The sequence below is a fragment of the Pelophylax lessonae genome (assembly GCF_965119305.1).
Source record: "Pelophylax lessonae genome assembly, chromosome: 1".
NCBI classification, from domain to species: domain Eukaryota; kingdom Metazoa; phylum Chordata; class Amphibia; order Anura; family Ranidae; genus Pelophylax; species Pelophylax lessonae.
The window spans coordinates 456,471,919-456,493,504 of record NC_138768.1 but is presented as its reverse complement, the minus strand read 5'-3'; the positions used below and the strand labels follow the sequence as shown (position 1 = coordinate 456,493,504).

The window sequence follows — 21,586 nt, the reverse complement described above, 5'->3', positions numbered from 1 at the left end:
CATCAAGTCAATTAAACTCCTGGGGTATTGATCTGGTCAGTTAAGTAGCAGAGGGGGTTGTTAATCAGTTTCAGCTGCTTTGGTGTTAATGAAATTAACAGGTGCACTAGATGGGCAACAATGAGGCAACTTCCAAAACAGCAATGGTTTTACAGGTGAAGGCCATTGACAATTTTTTCCCCTACCAGCGTTTTTTGGCATTGAATCTTGATTTAGTTTTAGTCATAGTCTTTAATCAAATGCCATTTAAGTCATCGTATTTTAGTCGACTAATATCTCGAGTACATTTTAGTCAAATAAAATCATTTTAGTCAACTAAAATCGAATATGTTTAGTTAAATTGTAATGCATTATTTAGGCATTTCTATAGAATTTCCAAACTCATATACTCCTGGAGTAAAAAAAAAATCTAATATATTATTATTAATGGTATTAAGGTTTGAACAAACTCACAGATACAGATTTAGCCACTCTGGATGGTCTGAGGAGGCCTGTAATGCTGCACAGTGCGCTGAACAGAGGTCTAAGGAGGCCTGTTATGCTGCACAGTGCTCTGGACAGTAGTCTGAGGAGGCCTGTAATGTTGCAGAGTGCACTGGACAGTGCTGTGAGGAGGCCTGTAATGCTGCAGAGTGCTGGATGGTGGTCTCAGGTCTGAGGGCCTGTAATGCATGCTGCTCTGGATGCCACTGCCAGTGGTCAGAGGAGGCCTGTAATAATCCACACACAGTGCTCTGAACGAACGGTGGTCTGGAGGGAGGCCTCAGACCTGCTGTAATTGTGATTTACAGTAGTACTATACACTCACAGTTTTCTCTCTGCTCTGGATGTAAGCGGTCGTATCATGGGTGGGGACTCTCGTCGGGACTCAGAGAGGCCTGCCTGTAATGCACAGTGCTGGGAGTCGTCACGGAAGGTACACACAGTCACTTCAACTTGCTTGCTTGGTGGGAATGGAAGCAGGAGGAGCGCCATGAAAACTGGTAGTTCATGAGGGTAAACATTCCTGCCTCACATCTTCGTCCCGTTTTCGTTCGTTAACAAAAGCAGATTCACTTTTCATCATAGTTTTTGTCAGTGGAAGAAAATGTGCTGTACTTTTCATTGATGAAATTAACACTGTTCCCTACTCATCTTTTCTGACTGTTTTTCACTGTTTTTACATTTGGCTAGGGTCAGTGTCACTACTGGTAGCATGAGGCGATACCTGGATCTTATAGGGGTTGCACAGGCAGTTCACCTCCTCCAGGATGGCACATTAATAGGTGTCATTGTCAGAAGGTCTCAAGAGCATGGAGGAGTGGAGGAGATTCCAGGAGACAGGCAGTTACTCTAGGAGAGCTGGACAGGGCCATAGAAGGTCCCTAACCTATCTGCAGGACCAGTATCTGCTCTTTTATGCAAGGAGGAACAGAATGGGCACTACCAGAGCCCTACAAAATGACCTCCTGCAGCCCACTGGTGTTAATGTCTCTGATCAAACAATCAGAAACAGACTTCCTGAGGACCCAATGTCCTCTAGAGGGCACTATGCTCACTGCTCGGCACAGTGGAGCTTGATTGGCATTTGGGATTGAACATCAGAATTGGCAGGCCCGCCACTGGCGCACTGTGGCGCATGTGACAGACCTGAAAGGGTCTAGAGAAGCTGTGGAGAACGTTATGCTGCCTGTAACATTGTTCAGCATGAATGGTTTGGTGGTGGGTCAGTGATGGTCTGGGGAGGCATATCTATGGAGGGACACACAGACCTCTACAGGCTAGACAATGGCACCATGACTATTAGGTATCGGGATGAAATCCTTGGACCCATTGTCGGACCCTACGCTGGTGGGTCCTGGATTCCTTCTGGTGCTCGTCAATGCCGGGCCTCGTGTGGCAAGAGTATGCAGCCAGCTCCTGGAGGATGAAAGAATTGATACCACTGAATGGCCCCCCATGCTCGCCTGACCTAAATCCAATAGAACAATGGGACATTATGTTTCAGTCCACCTAATGCTGCCGGGTTCCACCTCAGTCTGTTCAAGAGCTCAGTGATTCCCTGGTCAAGTTCTGGGAGGAAATACCCCAGGACACCATCTGTCGTCTAGGAGCATGCCCCGACATTGTAAGGTATGCATTTGTATGGCACGTGGGGCCATACAAACTACTGAGTACCATTTGGAGTTGCTGCAATGAAATTTCAGCAAAATTAACTAGCCTGCTGCATCATGTTTTCACTTTGATTTTAGGGGTGTCTTTGATTTCAGCCCTCTGTAGGTTGAGAATTTTAATTTCCATCAAATGATGTGGCATCCTTTCGTTCCTAACACAATACCCAGTCCATATCAGTATAGATATCCAGCATAATATTTTTCCCCATTGAGATCTGATGTGTTTTCAAAGTGTTCCTTTATATTTTTTTGAGCAGTGTACATATATTTTATATATATATATATATATATATATATACACACACACATATACATACACACACACAATCCTTTTAGAGCACATGTGTCAAACACGCAGCCCGCCAGGCCATTTCATGTGGCCGTTGCACATCTCCTGCACCAGTGGTACCTCCCTCAGCTCTGCCCCCACCTTGTTTCAGCGGCTTTTAGCAGAGGGGACAAAATTCCTCCTATAGATCCTGTGCCTCTGTGCAGCCAAAGCTCCCCTTCCTGAGCATTAGGCAGACTCGGGCAGCTGACTCCAGCCCTCCTCTGGTCCTCCTCCAGACCCTGCAGTTGTTTCCCCCATCCCAAGCTTCTTCCCGGCAGCGGTATGAGGTAAGAGGGTGCACTGTAATGTAAGGGAGGGTGGGGGATTGTTGACTTTTGATGGTGGGCACGGCTCTTGAAGTCTGATGTAAGGGGGTGCTCTGGACATCTAGTCCTACAGATACAACCAGTCCTTTGAGGGCAACCGTAATGCTGCTGCGGCCCGCAATGAAATTGAATTTGAGTTTGACACCCCTGTTTTAGAGAGGTTTTGTCTGTATTTTTCAAGATAGAAAATTTCCTTAAATAAAATCTAAATTAAAAAAAAAAAAAAAAGCCATAGAACAGTTTCACTGATAAACATTCCACAAAATATGTTAATGGTATTTTTCAAGATAGAACAATTAACTAAAATCTGAATTTAAATAAAAAAAAAAGCCACAGAACAGTTTCACTGATAAACATTCTGCAAAACATGTAATGGTATCTTTGGATGGATTTACCCTTTATGTCTGATGTACTACTGGTGTTTGATTTATAACTGACACCTGCATGCTATTATACAAAAGGCTAAGATGCAAGGGTGGATTTCTTACTGCCACATAAAAAGTTGCAGCTACCTGTCGTGTGAGGTTTTGAATCAGCTTGTCCATTGTGAAGCCAATATAAGCATGAATAGTAAACATCTCCCGTAGTGTGTCCTCATAATGGGTAGGGTCCAAATTTCCAACAAGAAGGTTTCTCACCATATCCAGGAATGCTGGGTAGTATTCTTCTAATTCAACCTCACCTGAAAAAAAAAAAAAAAAGTAAAACATGTACACCAACCTAAAATTACGTATTAGAAAATACTTTGTAGATTAATATGCTCTCTCTTTGAATGTCAGTTGAAGAACATGAATGAGCACATAGGGCCCTATTGACTAAGTGTAATTGACAAGGGAATAACGAAAACATAAAATGGGGGAAAAAAAAACAAGCAAAAAAGAAAAAGAAAGAAAAATCTTAACTTCTCTGAAGTCAACATATACTTGAAAAAATATTAACACTGCCATTGCTGACCTGTCATAAAAATACTTGTCAGCTATCTGGCTTCAAGGCTTTCGGGGGCACAAACCTAGAAGTAGTATGTAGCTCCAGCTCAGGAACTCAGACAACCAGTAGTCTTAGAAGGATGTCGGCAATAAAAGAACCCATATTCCTTCAGTACAGTTGTCTTAAAAAATGCAAGCTCTGTCATTCGAGTCTTGGCTTTACTATCTGGTAAGGCATTGAAATGGAAAAAACATACAGCCAGTGAAATCTGAAATGGTCTGAACCCACATTCTACATATTTTTCCAATGCAGCAGCCCAATTAGTTAATGAATCTAAATTCAGAAAAAAGGTCTTGGAGCCTTTACCCTTAAAAACATGTAATTAAAGTGGTTGTAAAGACCCAAGGTTTTTTTTTTTTTTACCTTCATGCATTCTATGCATAAAGGTAAAAAACTTTTTGTGTGCAGCAGCAACCCCAGCTGCCCCTTAAAACTTGCCTAAGCCCCATCTTGAGCCAGCAATGTGCACGGACAGCCTTTGGCTATCCCAAGTCTCTCCCCCCTCATTGGCTGAGACAGCAGCAGTAGCCATTGGCTCCTGCTACTTTCAATCACAGCCAGCGAGCCAATGAGGAGAGAGCAGGGGCAGGGCTGAGCAACGCTTTGTGTGTGAATGGACACAAGGAGCAGCGGCTGGGAGCAAGCCAGCTCAGGTGGCCCCATAGCAAGCTAGTTGCAATGGCGGCCACTAGGCAGGTAGGAGAAGCCTGGAGCACCCGAGAAGAGGAGGATCCAGGCTGCTCTGTGCGAAACCATTGCACAGAGCAGGTAAGTATGACATGTTTGTTATTAAAAAAAAAAAAACAAAGAAATAAACCTTTAAAGCAGTGGTTCTCAACTCCTGTCCTAAGGACCCACTAACAGGCCAGATTTTAAGTATTACCTTGGGGAGATGCAGACTAGAATAATGCAATCACTGAGCAGCAAATTCTATCACCTGTGATGTATTTCAGTTATCTTGCAAACCTGGCCTGTTAGTGGGTCCTGAGGACAGGAGTTGAGAACCACTGCTTTAAAGGATAAGTCTAGGCAATACCTAACTAACGCTAAACCTGCTCTGTGCCACATTCTAAACCTAATCTATCTAATTTTGTAAAGCAAAAATTGCTCTATTTACCTTTTCTGCACTCAATCTGATCCGGCCTCCAGCGATGGAAGCTCTGTGCAGGAGTGGTCCAACAACGGCTGTGAAATGAATGGGAAGTGACGTCACCCATAGACTTACTATAGGGGCTTCCGTTGTCAGTTGCCTCTCCTGCACTCGCATCCACGCTGAAGCTGCAGCTGACAGCTCAGCATGGGATCGGATTGTGTGAAGAAAAGGGAAGTACAGTGATTTTTGCTTTACAGTGTTTGATAGATTAGGTTTAGAATGTGGCAAGGAGCAGGTTTAGCGTTAGGTTTTGCCTGGACTTATCCTTTAATATCACTTTAATAGCAGCTTCCATACAAAAACAAGTCCATCTCTTAGCAAAAATGAACCCCTACCCCCATGTTTTCCTGAAAAAGTACCTGTTGAACCAGAGTTTTACTCACCCAAGTCTTCCTTGCAGGTCCCATGACATCAAGGTTAATAGGTGTGCTTTAGTTGTGCCCACGTTGGCTGGTCCCCTCAAACTAATATTGCCTGCAGACCCTCTTTTGGATCCTGAGAGCACCCAAATGCAGGCCAGTGTCAAGTGTCAACGTCATGCAGGCGGTGAAGTAGACACCTGAGGAAGGACCCCACCGCATTCTGTGCATGAAAATAGAAAGGACTCAGAAAAATCACATGAATGCAGATATAGGTGACTAAAAAGGAGTTTTTTTGCCAACAATTAGTTAGAGGGAGTGGGGAGAGAATGTGTGGGAGTGCAGTTAAGAAAAGAAACCTGTGTTGCCGTTTTTTTTTTTTTAAAAGGCTAGTTTTCCGTTTGTCATCCCAAACCTCTGGATTTTTCGTGTACAGGAGTTCTGACTTCATTTGTGGCATGCCTATTCCAGGCAAGTGACTCAGTACTGAAGCTGGGAGTCAAGTTACTGCCAGGCAATTATTACTATTCAGGAAGCCAGCAATGGAAGCCTTATTACAGGTTTCCTGTTGCTGCCAACAGTTGATGTTCATGCTGACACTCAATAACAAGAAACTCTTGCCTAGAAAAATCAGGTAAAGAATTCTTACATTACACATACTTTACTGATCTGCTTACTTGTTTTAGGTCATAAAGTATTGGAACCAGAGAATCAGCACTACACAGTAAACAGCTCGTATTTTCACAAGGTATTCAGCAATGGAAGACTCCATTTTTTGTCTTCGGAGGATTTCTTCCCCCATTGAAGCTACAAAAAGGGCAATGTACTTGTTCCATGTGGGGTGTCAGTCATTGTACAGTTGAGGGCAACATACAGCAGCACTCCACAATGCACATACGGTGCACTGCGGTGTCCTGTGTTGCTAAAAAAACAAAGTACTTTTTTTTTAGTCTGTTTCAGTACTTTGTCAACATATTCATAATAAAAAGGGATGCTTAAAGTATAACTAAGGGCAAAACTCCCCCCCCCCCATTTTGGATAGAGTGGAGAGAGAGATTAGAACCTCTGCCTGTTTTTATTGCTGTCTGTGTTCCCGTTAGGAAGATTCTCCATCTCTATTTGTCCTGTTTACCATTATCAATAAAAGTAAAAGAAAATCAAAAATTTTGGGTTGTTTTCAGAAAAGTAATAACAGGAAATGTTCCAAAGGATACACTAATTCTGGTGACATGGGGATCCCCAAGGAATTTCCCTTATTTGCAGGGATTTCCTCTCACTTTCTGTTTGGCTATGGGACAGGAACTGAAGGGAAATCTCCACAATGGGACACAGATGGCACAAAAAAAAAAATCTGACAGGGATTATAACCCTACCTTACTCTATCTAAAATTAAAAAAAAAAAAAAAAAATATATGTTACCCATAGTTCTACTTTAACAAATGGGGCTACAAAAGTGTGAATCGCCCCTTAACCACTTTAAGACCAAGCCTATTTTTTAACACTTGGTGTTTACAATCTAAAATAATTTTTTTTTTTTTGCTAAAAAACTACTTAGAACCCCCAAACATATATATATATATTATATTATATATATTTTTTTTTTTTTTAGCAGAGACCCTAGAGAATAAAATGAAGATCATTGCAATATTATTTATCAAAGCGTATTTGCGCAGCAGTCATGCAAACGCAATTTTTTTGGGAAAAAATCACTTTTTTTTTAATTAAAAAAACAGTAAAGTTTGCCCAATTTTTTTCCATATAGTGAAAGATAATGTTACGCCGAGTAAAAAGATACCCAACATGTCATGCTTCAAAATTGCGCACGCTCGCAGAATGGCAACAAACTTTGGTGCTCAAAAATCCCATAGGCGACAATTTAAAAATTTCTACAGGTTACCAGCTTAGAGTTACAGAGAAGGTCTAGGGCTCAAATTATTGCTCTGGCTCTAACGATCGCGGCAATACCTCACATGTGTGGTTTGAACATCATTTACATATGTGGGCAGGGTTTCCGTATGTGTTTGCTTCTTTTTTTTTTTACCTATTTATTTTATTTATTATTTTTTGATTTCTACGCAGTTTAAAAAAAAATGTATAATTTTTATTCCTATTACAAGGAATGTAAACATTCCTTGTAATAGAAATAGCCATGACAGGACCTCTTTATTGTGAAATCTGGGGTCAAAAAATCCTCAGATCTCACTCGCAGTGGAAAAGCGCCATTAGTCAGTATAGTAAAACATGTAAAAAATATATAAGTTGTGCTAAAAGATAAGCGTCCATATAAATCAAATACTCCATAAGTGAAGATAGAAGCTGTTCTCCATGTGATAAAGACCACTCTACGTCACCGTAGAAAGACAATATTATCACCGTCACCAAAAGCTGAAATGGTCTCTTACCAGCTCACTCCGACCCCATCGATGGAGGTCAGTAACATCTGTGGCTTAATACCCAGCCAGGGCCTTTTAAAAGGTCAGGGATCCTCCTATGACTCCACACTGCGATAGCCCAGCAGTACCATCACAGTACAACCGAAAATATAGAAAAGGCTCCACATAGTGTGAATCATTCAAAAGATCTATTATATCAAAAGTATTGCACTTACATAGTAAGAAATAACATTCGCATTAAAATCAAGCCGGCCAGCATTAAAAGGACCCGTCCTCCTGGGATTACACACGTGGTGATGTCAGCACTTAGTTCACCCTATGCGTTTCGTCATATGTTAACGTCTTCCAGGGTATAGACAGCATAGTGAGTCACAGCAATATATACCATAGAAACAAATCCAGGCGAGGGAGGGGCCTGTCAATGGCGCAGCAGGAGGGAGAGATTGCTGATTTCAGGGAAGCGCCCATCCAGGATGACGGCTGATCGCAGCTCACCTGCAGCCTCCCTATCCACCTGCTAGCCCTGCTGGCTATGACCCAACTCGCTACCCCCCATCTGCTTCACCTGCCCCCACCACTGGGTTGCACACCGCTACCGAAATAGGACGCCGGAGGAGCTGGTCGTGATAAAACGCCAGACACGAAGGAGAACTCGAAGGAGGTACTGCAGGATGCCGGGAGAATACGTGCGCCCAGCACCCAGCACATAGACACTGCGGCTAAAACAGCTTCCACCAGGCACTTAAACAGCCGATCTGAGGACAAACCTGTGGGTAGAAATTGTATGGTACACCCAGGACTGCAGAAGTGGAAATTACCTTGCAAACGGAGGTCAGGAGGAGTCGGGAGAGGTGAGAGGGGATATACCCCCCTCCCTTTTTAAGGTTAAAGTTTGCTAAAAAATTTTGCTAAATGGTTAAGCTGATGCAAAAAACATGAAAATTATATCCATGATCCACAATATTTGCTGTATGTTAAAATAAAACTTTTGGAAAGAGACTGTTCCCAACACTAAGGGGGATCCCTAATATTTTTCCTTAATATCCTTCCCATGACGATCTGAAGATCAAAAAAAAAAAAGGAAAGGAGGACTGTGTATATGACAGGGACAAAACTCGGGTAATTAATTTAAAACCCCCCTCAAACAGTTGCAAATTGATACACCCTCTCCATATATTGGACCAAACTTTAAGGGGGGGAAGCAGAGAAAAGGAATAAGGAGGCTGGAAAAAATGAAAAACAAACCAGCAAAAGATGGGGGAGGAAAATTACCCAAAATAAGTGTCAGTCCAGGGACTATTAAACAATATATGACCCATGAGGGATCAGGAGAAAACAGTGCAAAGCAAACATCAACTAAGCCAAAACAAAATAATGAAGGAAATAAAAAAGCACGCAGTCAGAAAACAATAGAAAGCACTGAAGAAAATAGCCCTGACCAATCTAAAGACAGCGTACAGATGGATAATGTACAGACCGATAAAAACCCTGAAATTGTAAGAGAAGCAGAATGGAGAGTTAAAGAGCAATTACCTACAAAGGAGGAAATGAGGGAAATGTTCTCAAACCTGGAACAGTCTATTAAAAAGGATATGGCAATCCTACATGGAGACCTGGGACAAATGTTGAAGAGAGTAGAGGAAGTAGAGGAAAAAACTGATTGCCAGGGAAAAGAACTGAAGGCAATTAAGGAGAAAATAAGAAGAACACAAATAGCACAAAGAAATATACTCCACAAACTAGAAGACCAGGAAAATAGAGATAGAAGGAAAAACCTGAATCAGAGGACTGCCTGAATCAGAGGACTGCCAGAAAGGAGGAAAAATTGGAAGAAATTATGGCAATAGTATTTACCCCCTACTAGGAAGAGAAATAACAACAAAATTTGAAATTGAAAGAATACATAGAATCAGGAAAACACAAAATTCACCAAAAGAGTCTGTAAGAGATGTCATAGTGAGATTTCACAGATATGAAGTCAAAGCTCGGATCTGGGAAAAATTAAAAAGTAGACCCCCTTTAAAATATAAAGAATCAGAACTACAAGTATTCGCCGATCTCTCTCAGGAGACATTGGCAAGGAAGCGGATACTCAAACCAATGATAGAATTACTGAAACAACAAAATATCCAATATTTTTGGGGGTACCCGGCATGTCTAGGAGTCAGAAGAGAGGGAAAGACAATAAAATTTAGATTCCCAGAAGAATTGGAGGACTTTTGTGAGAACCTGCAAATTCCAATACCAGAAATCCCCGGATGGATTTATTATCCACCACTCCTATAACTAGCATTACCATGTTTTTATATCTATGAAATGTGTTTGACAAGCCAGTATGTTACCTGGCTGTATGTATTGTGTCAAAATGTTCAATATTGAAGAACTGCCATTTTGTTGAGAGCCCTTTGCAATCAACAGTTCAATAAAAAGTATTTTATTATATCGTATTATTTGGAAATATGGTTTACACTTTTTGTTACCTTTAAAGTCCCAACCACCCAAGGGGGTCTTTCCTAAACTAATCTGTTCAGGGATTATGGTAACTAATCTGTTCAGGGATTATGGTAACACTTACCCTAGGTTGTATACATAATTAATGGAGTTTCGACAAGTAAGGCCCAAAGGGAGAGCGCCTAGTAACCCACTTGCTTACAGCAATGGAGGAAGGGAGAGGGAGGGGGGAGGGAAGGGGGAGGAGGGAAGGGGGAGAGGGAAGGGGGAGGGAGGGAAGGGGGAGAGGGTGGGAGGAGATGGAGGAGAGGAGAGGCGGGTGGGGGGGAGAGGCGGGTGGGGGGGAGAGGCGGGTGGGGGGGGAGAGAAGGGAGGGTGAACTACAACCTAATGTATCCACTCTATTTTTTTGTTGGATAAGTTTGATTTTTCTTTTTCTCTCTGGGGAAGAATGTAATACCTTTTTTAATTCCGTAAATAATGACAGAAGTTAATTATTATGTAACGTACAATATCAGAGGTTTAAACTCCCCAGAGAAAAGACAGAAAATGTTGAAAGAAATTAAAAATATGGGAGCGGATTTAGTTTTCCTACAGGAAACCCACATCCTACATTCATCCAATATTAGGCTATATTCAAAAGAACACCCCACTTGGTATTATGCTGATTCTACAACAAAAAAATCAAAAGGAGTGGCTATCGGGCTTGCCAGAGGAATCCACTTTGCCCTAGAAGAGAGGATGGCAGACCACGAGGGAAGATTCCTTTTTCTGAAAGGGAAATTATTTACAAGGGAGGTGACTCTGGTAAATGTATATTGCCCAAATCACAAACCCATGGGATACCTCGGGAAAATCCTAGATAAACTAATAGAATTTAGAAAAGGGTGGGTGATACTGGCAGGAGACTTCAACTTTTGCCTAGACCCAGAAATAGATAGTACATCGGTTGTACAGAGGGGCAGAACACCACATCTGAAAATTATTAAAAAGAAGCTATTCCAATGTCAACTATTGGATACTTGGAGGGTGCTGCACCCGAAAAATTGAGACTATACGTTTTACTCCTCTGTACATAAGACATACACGAGGATTGACTACATTATGATAGACCACAGAGGGATTGATTCAGTGATAGAGGCTAAAATAGGGATTAAGACCTGGTGGGATCATGCACCAGTTAAAATAAAGTTGAAAATAGCAGGGGGTCAACCTAAAACAAACGCTTGGAGATTAAATGAGGAACTATTGAGAGAAAAAAAATGGGGAGAAGTTAGAAAAGAATTATACTATCACATTAATGAAAATGAAGATGCATAAAAAAAAAAAAATACTCTGGGGAGGCACAAAAAACCTACATGAGGGGGATCTTAATCTCTAAAGGAGCAAGGAGGAAAAAAGAGAGAGTGGAATATAAAGAAAAACTGATAAAAGAGATCTATGAGCTAAAACAAAGACATAAAAATATACACTCGGTCGAGACCCAACACCAGTTAGTAATAAAAAGAGAAGAATTAAAAGAAATATTAGAACAGGAAATTAGACAGGGGATCAGGAGAACCACTAAAGAGAATTACCACGGGAATAATAAGATTGGGAAGAAACAAGCGAAGATCATAAAAAAAAGAAATCAATAAATCATATAGAGAAAATGAGAGATGCAAAGGGGGAAATGGTATACTCAACGGCCGACATAACAAAAGTATTTCAGGAATACTATGGGAAACTCTATAATATCAAAGAAGCAGGAGGAGAGAGGGACAATCCTGCTGATGCAGCAAATGGCTAAGAGTGGATCCCATGGATTAATATTGTCGATAGATGCCGAGAAAGCATTCGACAGAGTCAGTTGGGTCTTCATGATAAAAACACTGGAGGAATTGGGAATTGGAGAAAAAATGATGGCTTGGATAAAAACACTGTATAGCCACTCCACTGCTAAGGTGAGAGTAAATGGGGGTCCACTCAGAGCCATTCGGGATGACCAATGGAACAAGGCAAGGATGCCCATTGTCCCCGTTGTTGTTTGTTCTTTCACTGGAACCTCTCTTAGCTACAATTAGGGAGAGCCCAGACGTAAGAGGAGTAGAGGTGGGGGATGTGGAGCATAAGGTTGCCGCATTTGCGGACGATATATTGCTTTACATCTCCAGACCAAGGATAACCCTACCAAATGTGATAGAATGTTTGAAAGAATATGGAGAACTATCTAACTTAAAAATTAACCCAGCTAAATCAGAGATATTAAATATCAATGTAAAAAAACAAGAAGAAGATAAATTAAAATTGGAATTCCCCTTTACATGGAAAAACCTAGGACTAAAATACTTAGGAATTACCTTACATAGTTACATAGTTAGTGAGGCTGAAAAAAGACACAAGTCCATCCAGTTCAACCTATGATGTGTGTGTGTGTTTGCTAACCGTACATTGTATACCCCTGTATGTTGTGGTCTTTAAGGTGTCCATCCAATAGTTTTTTGAAACTATCAATGCTCCCTGCTGATACGACTGCTTGTGGAAGAGAATTCCACATCCTTACTACTCTTACAGTGAAGAACCCCTTACGCACTTTAAGGTTAAACCGCCTTTCCTCAAGTTTTAGTGAGTGGCCACGTGTCTTATTGTATTCCCTTACTCTGAATAGTTTGTTCCTTATGCTAGGGTCGCCAGTACAGTATTTGTACATTGATATCATATCCCCCCTCAATCGTCTCTTCTCCAGAGAGAATAAGTTCAGTGCTTGTAGTCTTTCCTCATAGCTGATGTCCTCCATTCCCCTAATTATTTTTGTTGCCCTTCTCTGGACTTTCTCCAGTTCCAGCACATCCTTCCTGAGGACCGGTGCCCAGGACTGGACAGCATACTCCAGATGTGGCCGGACCAGAGTTTTGTAGAGTGGAAGAATAATCTCTTTATTTCTGGAGTGAATCCCCTTTTTTATACAACCCAGTATTCTGTTGGCTTTGCTTGCAGCGGCTTGGCATTGCATGCCACTTCCAAGCCTGTTGTCTACCAGTACCCCCAGGTCCCTTTCCATCCTAGACTCACCCAGAGGTTCCCCCCCTAGTGAGTAGCTTGCTTTCTGGTTACTGGCCCCCAAGTGCATTACTTTACATTTTTCTACATTAAACCTCATCTGCCATGTAGTTGCCCACCCCGTTATTTTGTTCAGGTCTGCTTGCAAGATTTCCACATCCTGCATAGAAGATATTGGCATGCCTAATTTAGTATCATCTGCAAATACTGAGATTGTACTAGATATCCCCTCCTCTAGATCATTTATGAATAAATTAAACAGGATTGGTCCCAGGACAGAACCCTGGGGGACCCCACTTTCCACACCCGCCCACTCAGAGTACTCCCCATTAATCACCACCCTCTGGACTCTCCCCTGGAGCCAGTTCTCTATCCAGGTACTCACCTTATGGTCCATACCTACCTTCCTTAGTTTGTACAGTAAGCGTTTGTGGGGAACGGTGTCAAAGGCCTTTGCAAAGTCCAGATACACCACATCCACAGGCTTACCTTTATCTAAGTGGCAGCTCACTTCATCGTAGAAGGTTAATAGATTGGTTTGGCATGAACGATTTTTCATGAATCCATGCTGATTACTACTTATAATTATATTATACTTAAAACCTTAACAACAAAACCCGGAAGACTTTATAAAGAAAACTATATCCCGCTACTAAATGAAATTGAAACAGAACTGAATAGTATATCACACAGACCGTTATCATAGATAGGGAGAATAAACTTAATAAAAATGGCAATCCTACCAAAAATAACCTATAAATTTCAAAATGTTACCTATTCCAATTCCCCAGGTATACTTTAGAACTTTGAAATCTCTATTAACTAAATTCATATGGAGAAAAGGCAAACCTGGAATACAACATACAGTATTAATACAACATACAGTATTAATAAAGGGCAAAAATCAAGGGGGCTTAGCCGTACCAGATTTCAAAAAATATTATGACGCAACACTACTTTCACGAGTAATGGAATGGGGGAAAATAAAAAGCAAAAAAAGTTGGGGGAAAATAGAATTCACTATGAGCTGCACTCACTTAGGAAAAATTATATGGATACCTGCACAATACAGGAATTTGAATTCAAACACACATATGATCACAATTCAAGCACTCGGAATTTGGGATTTAATTCACAAAAGAAATAAGTGGCAATATAATTCACCATTAATTCCTTTAAAAGATACAATTTTTTTTCCACCAGGACAAGAAAAGATGGGAGGAAAGTGGATAGGAAACAAGGATAAATGTTTAAGAGACATTATGGATAAAGGGCAAATATACACAATAGAGGAACTAAAACAAAAAAAAAATTGGAAAATCGATGAATGGCGCTATTGCCAGCTGAAACACTTTGTGGCTTCCTTGCCAAAACCGTTAAGAGGAGGTGAGGACTTGCTCCCTTTTGAGCGGATCTGCTCCTCTTCCTCTGAGAAATATAAGAACAGTGTTTCAAATACTGTATATATAAAATACTGGTTGATATGACAGGGCCAACAACACATCATCGATAAATGGGAGAGGGAATTGGGAACACAGAATGAGGATTTTCACTTAGAAAAAAGTTTAAAACGAATCCACAGTTCGACAGTAGACGTGAACACAGTTGAAATGAACTACAAATGTATTGCAAGATAGTATATTACCCCCGATAAAGCCCATAATTACCAAAAAGAGAAATCAAAAAATTGCTGGAGGGGTTGCACAGAAGTGGGTCCAATGGCCTATCTATGGTGGGATTGCCCAAAAATTAAAAGGTTCTGGAAGGAAATCCTAGCTCAAATTAAAAACATCAGGACAATAGAAATCCCAGAAGAACCCTGGTATTGCCTATTCCATGGTACAAAAAAACTCAGTAAGGCAATACAAAGTAACACTGGTACCCCATCTGATGAATGCTGCAAAAGGATTAATCCCGTTATTCTGGCAGAAAGAAGAAGCGCCAACCATAGGAGATTGGGTGCAAAGAGTAGAGAGAATAAGAACATTAGAATACCTAAGGGAGTGGGAGGAGGATGAGACAGAGGAATGGGGTGACATATGGGAAAATTGGAAGGAGTTTAAGAAAACAAGAGAGTATACTAAATGGAGTGAAGAAAAAGAGAAAGACAACTAGTATAGAGAAGGGGAGGGGAGAAATAGGAGATTAATTGGGGAGGGGAGAAGTTACATAATAGGATGAATCAATGTTTTTACTGTATGAAATGTATTTGTATTTTCTCTTTCTTTTTGAAAACAAATAAATAAATAAATAAATAAAAAAAAAAAGAAACAAAACCAGTATAACATTAGAGACAGTGCCGTGATAATTTCATGCCCACCGAGCATGCGCACTTCTCAAATTCTTTCTTCTTCAATCAAGTATCCGGGGCTCTGAGCATGCGCACTACTGCGCTGCTCAGCTGTTTCAGACCGGAAGGGACGAGGGTATGGTTTCTTCACGGGGTATGGTTTTTTAACGTTACACCGGCCGTGTATTGAAAACGGAAGGAAACTGGACCTTACCTTTCACTATCATCACTAAACCCAAATAACTTCATATTTTAAAAATGAAAATAAGAATAATGTCAAAATAGAAAAAAAAAAAAACGAAAAGGGGACAAAATAACAACAATATAATGTAGGTACCGCCCTCATTTCTATCCCTTCTCATTAATATAAAAGCAAAGCTAAAACGGACCTGCAGGAAACTCCATAAGTAAGTACATAGGGGTCACCAGATAACTACAATACGGTGACATGTAGTGGTGGAAAATTAGAATGACTTCCATCTAATTAAAGGGTTGTCATCTAACGATCATATATGGAGAACTACAGACCATAACCAATAACATGTAAAAATGCAAATAAATGGAAAGATAACATTGGTAGATTTAAATGAATCAAAAATGGTATCAAATTAAAACGTAATTCATTTTTTCCAAAAAAAAACAAAAAAACACAAAACGTATTAATTCTATCAATTTTCAAGGATTCATAACATATCATCCCTCCCCCAAAGGCAGAACGAGACTCAAAATAGGGCTCACAGTAATAGAGTATACATATCTCACAAGGCCAAGTACAAAAAATCATGAATTGTTAATAAAACGCATTTACATCCATGTCTACATTTAAACCATGTGGAACATACGATTTGATCCTATATATACACAGGTAATTTCTAATTTAGAGATTTCCCTGACCAAAGTGCTACCCCTCCAGTGTGGCCTGTATTTATTTATGCCCAAGAATAAAGTATGCGTAGGATCCTTCTTGTGCACAGCTGCATAATGTTTTGATACCGAATGGTTATTAAAGCCTTTTCTAATATTGCTAATATGTTCATTTAACCTCACCTAAAAGGCTTGCTTCGTTCTACCCACATACTGAAGCCCACACAGGCATTGCAACAAATACACTACCCCAGTGTGATTGAACCGTGTATAACTTGCTCTATCACAAACGTACGTGAAGTACGTGATGAGAAAAAACTGTTAATCCTCCTATCTCTACATCCATTTAGGCCGCATACCTGACACTTTTCACACGGATAGTACCCAGTAAGGTTTTGAAAGAAACTACAATTTTTAGTAAGGGGGTTCTAAATGATTGATTTCAAAACACTATCATTACCCAACAGATGCCAGTGCTTTTGTATGCGGCGTTCCACATTATGGTGTTGAACCGAATATGTTCATGTACAGTACATATGTACATGTCACTGTATTGTAGTTGAGATCTGGTACCTATTTATGGAGTTTCCTGCAGGTCTGTTTTAGCTTTGCTTTTATATTAATATTAACCACTTAAGCCCCGGAATATTTTACCCCCTTCCTGACCAGGGTTTTTTTTGCGATTTTTTACTACGGACAATTGCGCGGTCGTGCTACGCTGTACCTAAACAAATTTCACGTCCTTTTTTTCCCACAAACAGAGCTTTCTTTTGGTGGTATTTGATCACCTGTGCGATTTTTTGATCATGCGCTATAAACAAAAAAAGAGCGTAAATTTTGCAAAAATAACAATATTTTTCACTTTTTTTTATATGAAATTCCCCGAAAAAAAATTGTAAAAATCTAAATTTTTTAACATTTTCGGCCAATTTGTTTTATGCTACATGTTTGGTAAAAAAAAAAAAAAAACAAAATAAAAAAAAAAAACGCAAAAAACGTATTTTGATTGGTTTGCGCAAAAGTTATCGCGTTTACTAACAAAGGGAAAGATTTTTGTAATTTTTGGTGTTTTTTTTTTTTTTAAACGAGTAATGGCGGTGATCTGCGATTTTTTTTGCGGTACTGCGACATTGCGGCGGACAGATTGGACCCTTGACTGACATTTTTGACACTTTTGGGGGTACCAGTGACATTACTGCAGTAATCAGTGCTATACATATGCACTGTTACTGTAAAAATGACACTGGCAGGGAAGGGGTTAACTGTATTGGACAGGGAGGGGTTAAGTGTGTCCTAGGGGCGTGATTCTAACTGTAGTGGGACATGGCTACTAGTGTAAAAACAGAGATCAACGGTTCTACATAGTAGAACCGTCTGATCTCCATTTTTACACAGGGGAGAATGACAGGCGGCTTGTTTACATAAGCCGCTCTGCCTTTCTCCCGCTCTACCGACGATCGTAGTGTGACCGGCGGACATCGGGTCCGCCGGTCACACGCCCGCACTCCTCCGTGAACGAGCCGAGGTGGGCGCGCGCCTCAGCGGGCACGCGCTTGCCCGCTATTGGCTCAAAACCCAGTGACAGGCGAGCGACGTAGACCTATGTCACTCTGCCTGGCTGGGACTGACTGCCGCAGTAAATATACTGTGCGCAGTCGGCAACCGGTTAATAAGAATGGATAGAAATGAGGAACGTACCTACATTATATTGTGGTTATTTTGTCCCCTTTTAATTTTTGTTTTCTATTTTGACATTATTCTTATTTTCATTTTTAATATATGAAGTGATTTGGATTAAGGCTCCGTTCACATCTAGGCGTTTTTGGGGAGTTTTTCTGCTCTAGGATCAGCTCTCAAAACGCCCAACAAGACAAATCCTATTCATTTCAATGGCCCCTGTTCACATCTGAGCGTTTTGACGCTGTTTACAAAACGCCCAACGCTCAAAAAAGTACATGAGCTTCTTTTTGGGCAGATTACAGGCGTTTTCCATTGGTATCTATTCAATCAAAAAACACCTGCACAAAAAACGCCTGTAAATCGCGGTAAAATCGCGGTAAAAATCGTGGTAAAAACGCGCGAAAAACTATACGCTCAGGTGTGAATGTAGCCTTAGGGATAATAGTGAAGGTAAGGTCTAGTTTCCTGCCGTTTTGAACACACGGCCGGCCGAGACTCAGATCTAGGCCTGGTTTTGTTTCTATGGCATATATCGCTGTGACTCACTACGCCGCCCATACCCCAGAAGATGTCAACGTATGATAAAACGCATAGGGTGAACGACGTGCTGACGTCACCGCGTGTGTAATTTCGGAAGGACGGGTCCTTGTAATGCTGGCCGGCTTGATTTTAATGCAAATCTTATTTCTTACTATGTAAGTGCATTACATTTGATATAATAAATAGTTTAAATGATTCACACTATGTGGAGCCTTTTTATATTTTCGGTTGTACTGTGATGGTACCACTGGGCTATCAGTGTGTTGAGTCATAGGAGGATCCCTGACCTTTAAAAGGCCCTGGCTGGGAATTAAGCCACGGTTTGAGCTGGTAAGAGTCCATTTCGGCTTTTGGTGGTGGTGACGGTGATAATATTGTCTTTCTACGGTGGCAGAGAGTGGTCAGCCTATTTTCACTTATGGAGTATTTGATTTATATTGACACTAATCAAATTTTTTGCAACTTATATCTTTTTTAGTTTTTGTATTGTGTATATCTCACAAAATAGTTGCTGCTTATTAATTTGATTCTTTATTTAAATTATACTAGCGCAGTATTCTTTCTTTTTAAATTATTGTAAAATATGTGTAGCATTATGTTCAACTGAGTCAAAAGTTGAAATACACTGCTCAAAAAAAAATTAAAGGAACACTTTTTAATCAGAGTATAGCATTCAAGTCACACACGCACCGATTGTTGGCCGACCGATCGGCCGTCTTTTGTCCAGTGTTGTTGTGTTGGCTGAAATGTGCTCTAGACTGCACACGAATTTTGTCGGCCAACAACAACCAACTGCAGAAGTGATGTCATGTTCTGGTCTACTTTTCGTGTGTTTTTTCTTCTCTGAGCATGCCCAGTCTTGCTCATCTGACTTTTGTCGGCCGAAATCTGTACTGACTGACAAACAATCGGCCGTTCTGGTGACGGCCAACAAAAATTTTATAGCATGCACACCAGATTTTGTTCGGCCGAAAAGTCGCAGTCGGTTGTCGGAAGCATCATACTAACAAGCTGACAATTGGCCGATCGGACGTTGGCCAAAAATTTACGGTCAACAATCGGTGCGTGTGTACGGGGCTTTAGGAAGCAGAGGGTAATCAGTTTCAGCTGCTTTGGTGTTAATGAAATTAACAACAGAGGCACTAGATGGACAGAAATGAGACAACCTCCAAAACAGAATGGTTTTACAGGTGGGGTCCACTAAAATTTTTTCCCTTACTTATCTTTTCTAAAAGTTTTTCACTAGTTTTGCATTTGGCTAGGGTCAGTGTCACTACTGGCAGCATGAGGCGATACCTGGACCCTATAGAAGTTGCACAGGCATGCCAGCTCCTCCAGGATTGCATATCAATATGTGCCATTGCCAGAAGGTTTGCTGTGTCTCCCACCACAATCTCAAGACCATGGAGGAGATTCCAGGAGACAGGCATTTACTCTAGGAGAGTTGGACAGAGCCGTAGACAGTCCTTAACACATCAACAGGACAGGTATTCTGCTCCTTTGTGTGAGGAGGAACAGGATGAGCACTGCCAGAGCCCTAAAAAATGACCTCCAGCAAGCCACTGGTGTGAATGTCTCTGACCAATCAAACAAACAGACTTCATGAGGGTGGCCTGAGGGCCCGACATCCTCTAGTAAGCCCTGTGCTCACTACCTGGTACCATGCAGCTCGATTGGCATTTGCCACTGAAAAAACAGAATTGGCAGGTCCGCCACTGGCACCCTGTGCTTTTCACAGATGAGAGTAGGTTCACCCTAAACACATGTGACAGAGGTGAAATGGTCTGGAGAAGCCGTGGAGTATGTTATGCTGCCTGTAACATCGTTCAGGATGACCGGTTGGGTGGTGGGTCAGTAATGGTCTGGGGAGGCATATCCATGGAGGGACACACAGACCTCCACAGGCTAGATAATGGCGCCATGACTGTCATTAGGTATTGGGATAAAATCTTTGGACGCACTGTCAGACCCTACGCTGGTGCAGTGGGTCCTGGGTGCCGCCTGGTGCACGACAATACCTGGCCTCATGTGGCAAGAGTATGCAGCTAGTTCCTGGAGGATGAAGGAAATGATACCATTGAATGGCACACACGCTTACCTGACCTAAATCCAATAGAACAACTCTGGGACATTAGGTTTCAATCCATCCGACACCAGGTTGCGCCTCTGTCTGTTTAGGAGCTCAGTGATGCCCTAGTCCAGATCTAGGAGGAAATACCCCAGGTCATCGTCCGTTGTCTCATTAGGGGCATGCCCAGACGTTGTCAGACATGCATACAAGCACGTGAGGGCTATACAAACTACAGGGTACCATTTTCAGTTGCTGCAATTACATTTGAGCAACATGGACTAGCCTGCTGTTTCATTTTTTCACTTTGATTTTCAGGGTATCTTTGAATTCAGACCTCTGTAGGTTGATAATTTTTCATTGCCATCAAACAATGTGGCATCCTTTCCTTCCTGAACGAGCAAAGGCCTGAGCACTTATGGAAAAAATAAATGTGTATATATAGATGGGGCGGCTGCTGACAAAATAAGGTGTGGTGCCTTTGGATTGAATAAGTGAAAAGGTCAGCGCTGCTCCTCTCTTTGTTTCAATGATATGTGCTGGATCATATATGAAAAAAGTGCGAAGTCCAACTTAAAATGAATATGCAAAACAATCTGCATTAATATGTGTCAACATATAAGAAATATCATCAAGTGCTAGTGCATAATCAAATCAATAACAAAACAATAAAAAGACAATAAATAACAAATATAATCCTTAATTAATGAAATTCATTGTGCAAAAAAGTCATTAAATAATAAAAGTTCATTGTGCAAATAAGTGCTTCAGTGCTGTTGTACACAAAGTGCTCCGGTGCTTCTGTTCGGTGGCCCCACTCACCAGAAAAATGAATGTAGTCAGCCTGGGATAATTTCCTTGGGGTTGCTGATTTTACTTTGCCAGATAACAACAGGAATGCTGGATGACTCACTCTCTTATAATCCTCATGAAAAAGAATGCAAGAGGCCCA

At 41.1% G+C, this 21,586-nt stretch overlaps 1 protein-coding gene across 1 annotated transcript in view; it reads right to left on the bottom strand.

The window, feature by feature from the left end:
* SIN3B (SIN3 transcription regulator family member B) overlaps positions 1-21,586 on the bottom strand; it is a 131,561-nt gene that overhangs the window by 14,608 nt on the left and 95,367 nt on the right. Inside the window, exon 15 of the mRNA XM_082260991.1 lies at positions 3,323-3,492. Coding sequence (XP_082117117.1) covers positions 3,323-3,492 — 170 coding nt within the window. The remainder of the gene's footprint in view (positions 1-3,322; positions 3,493-21,586) is intronic.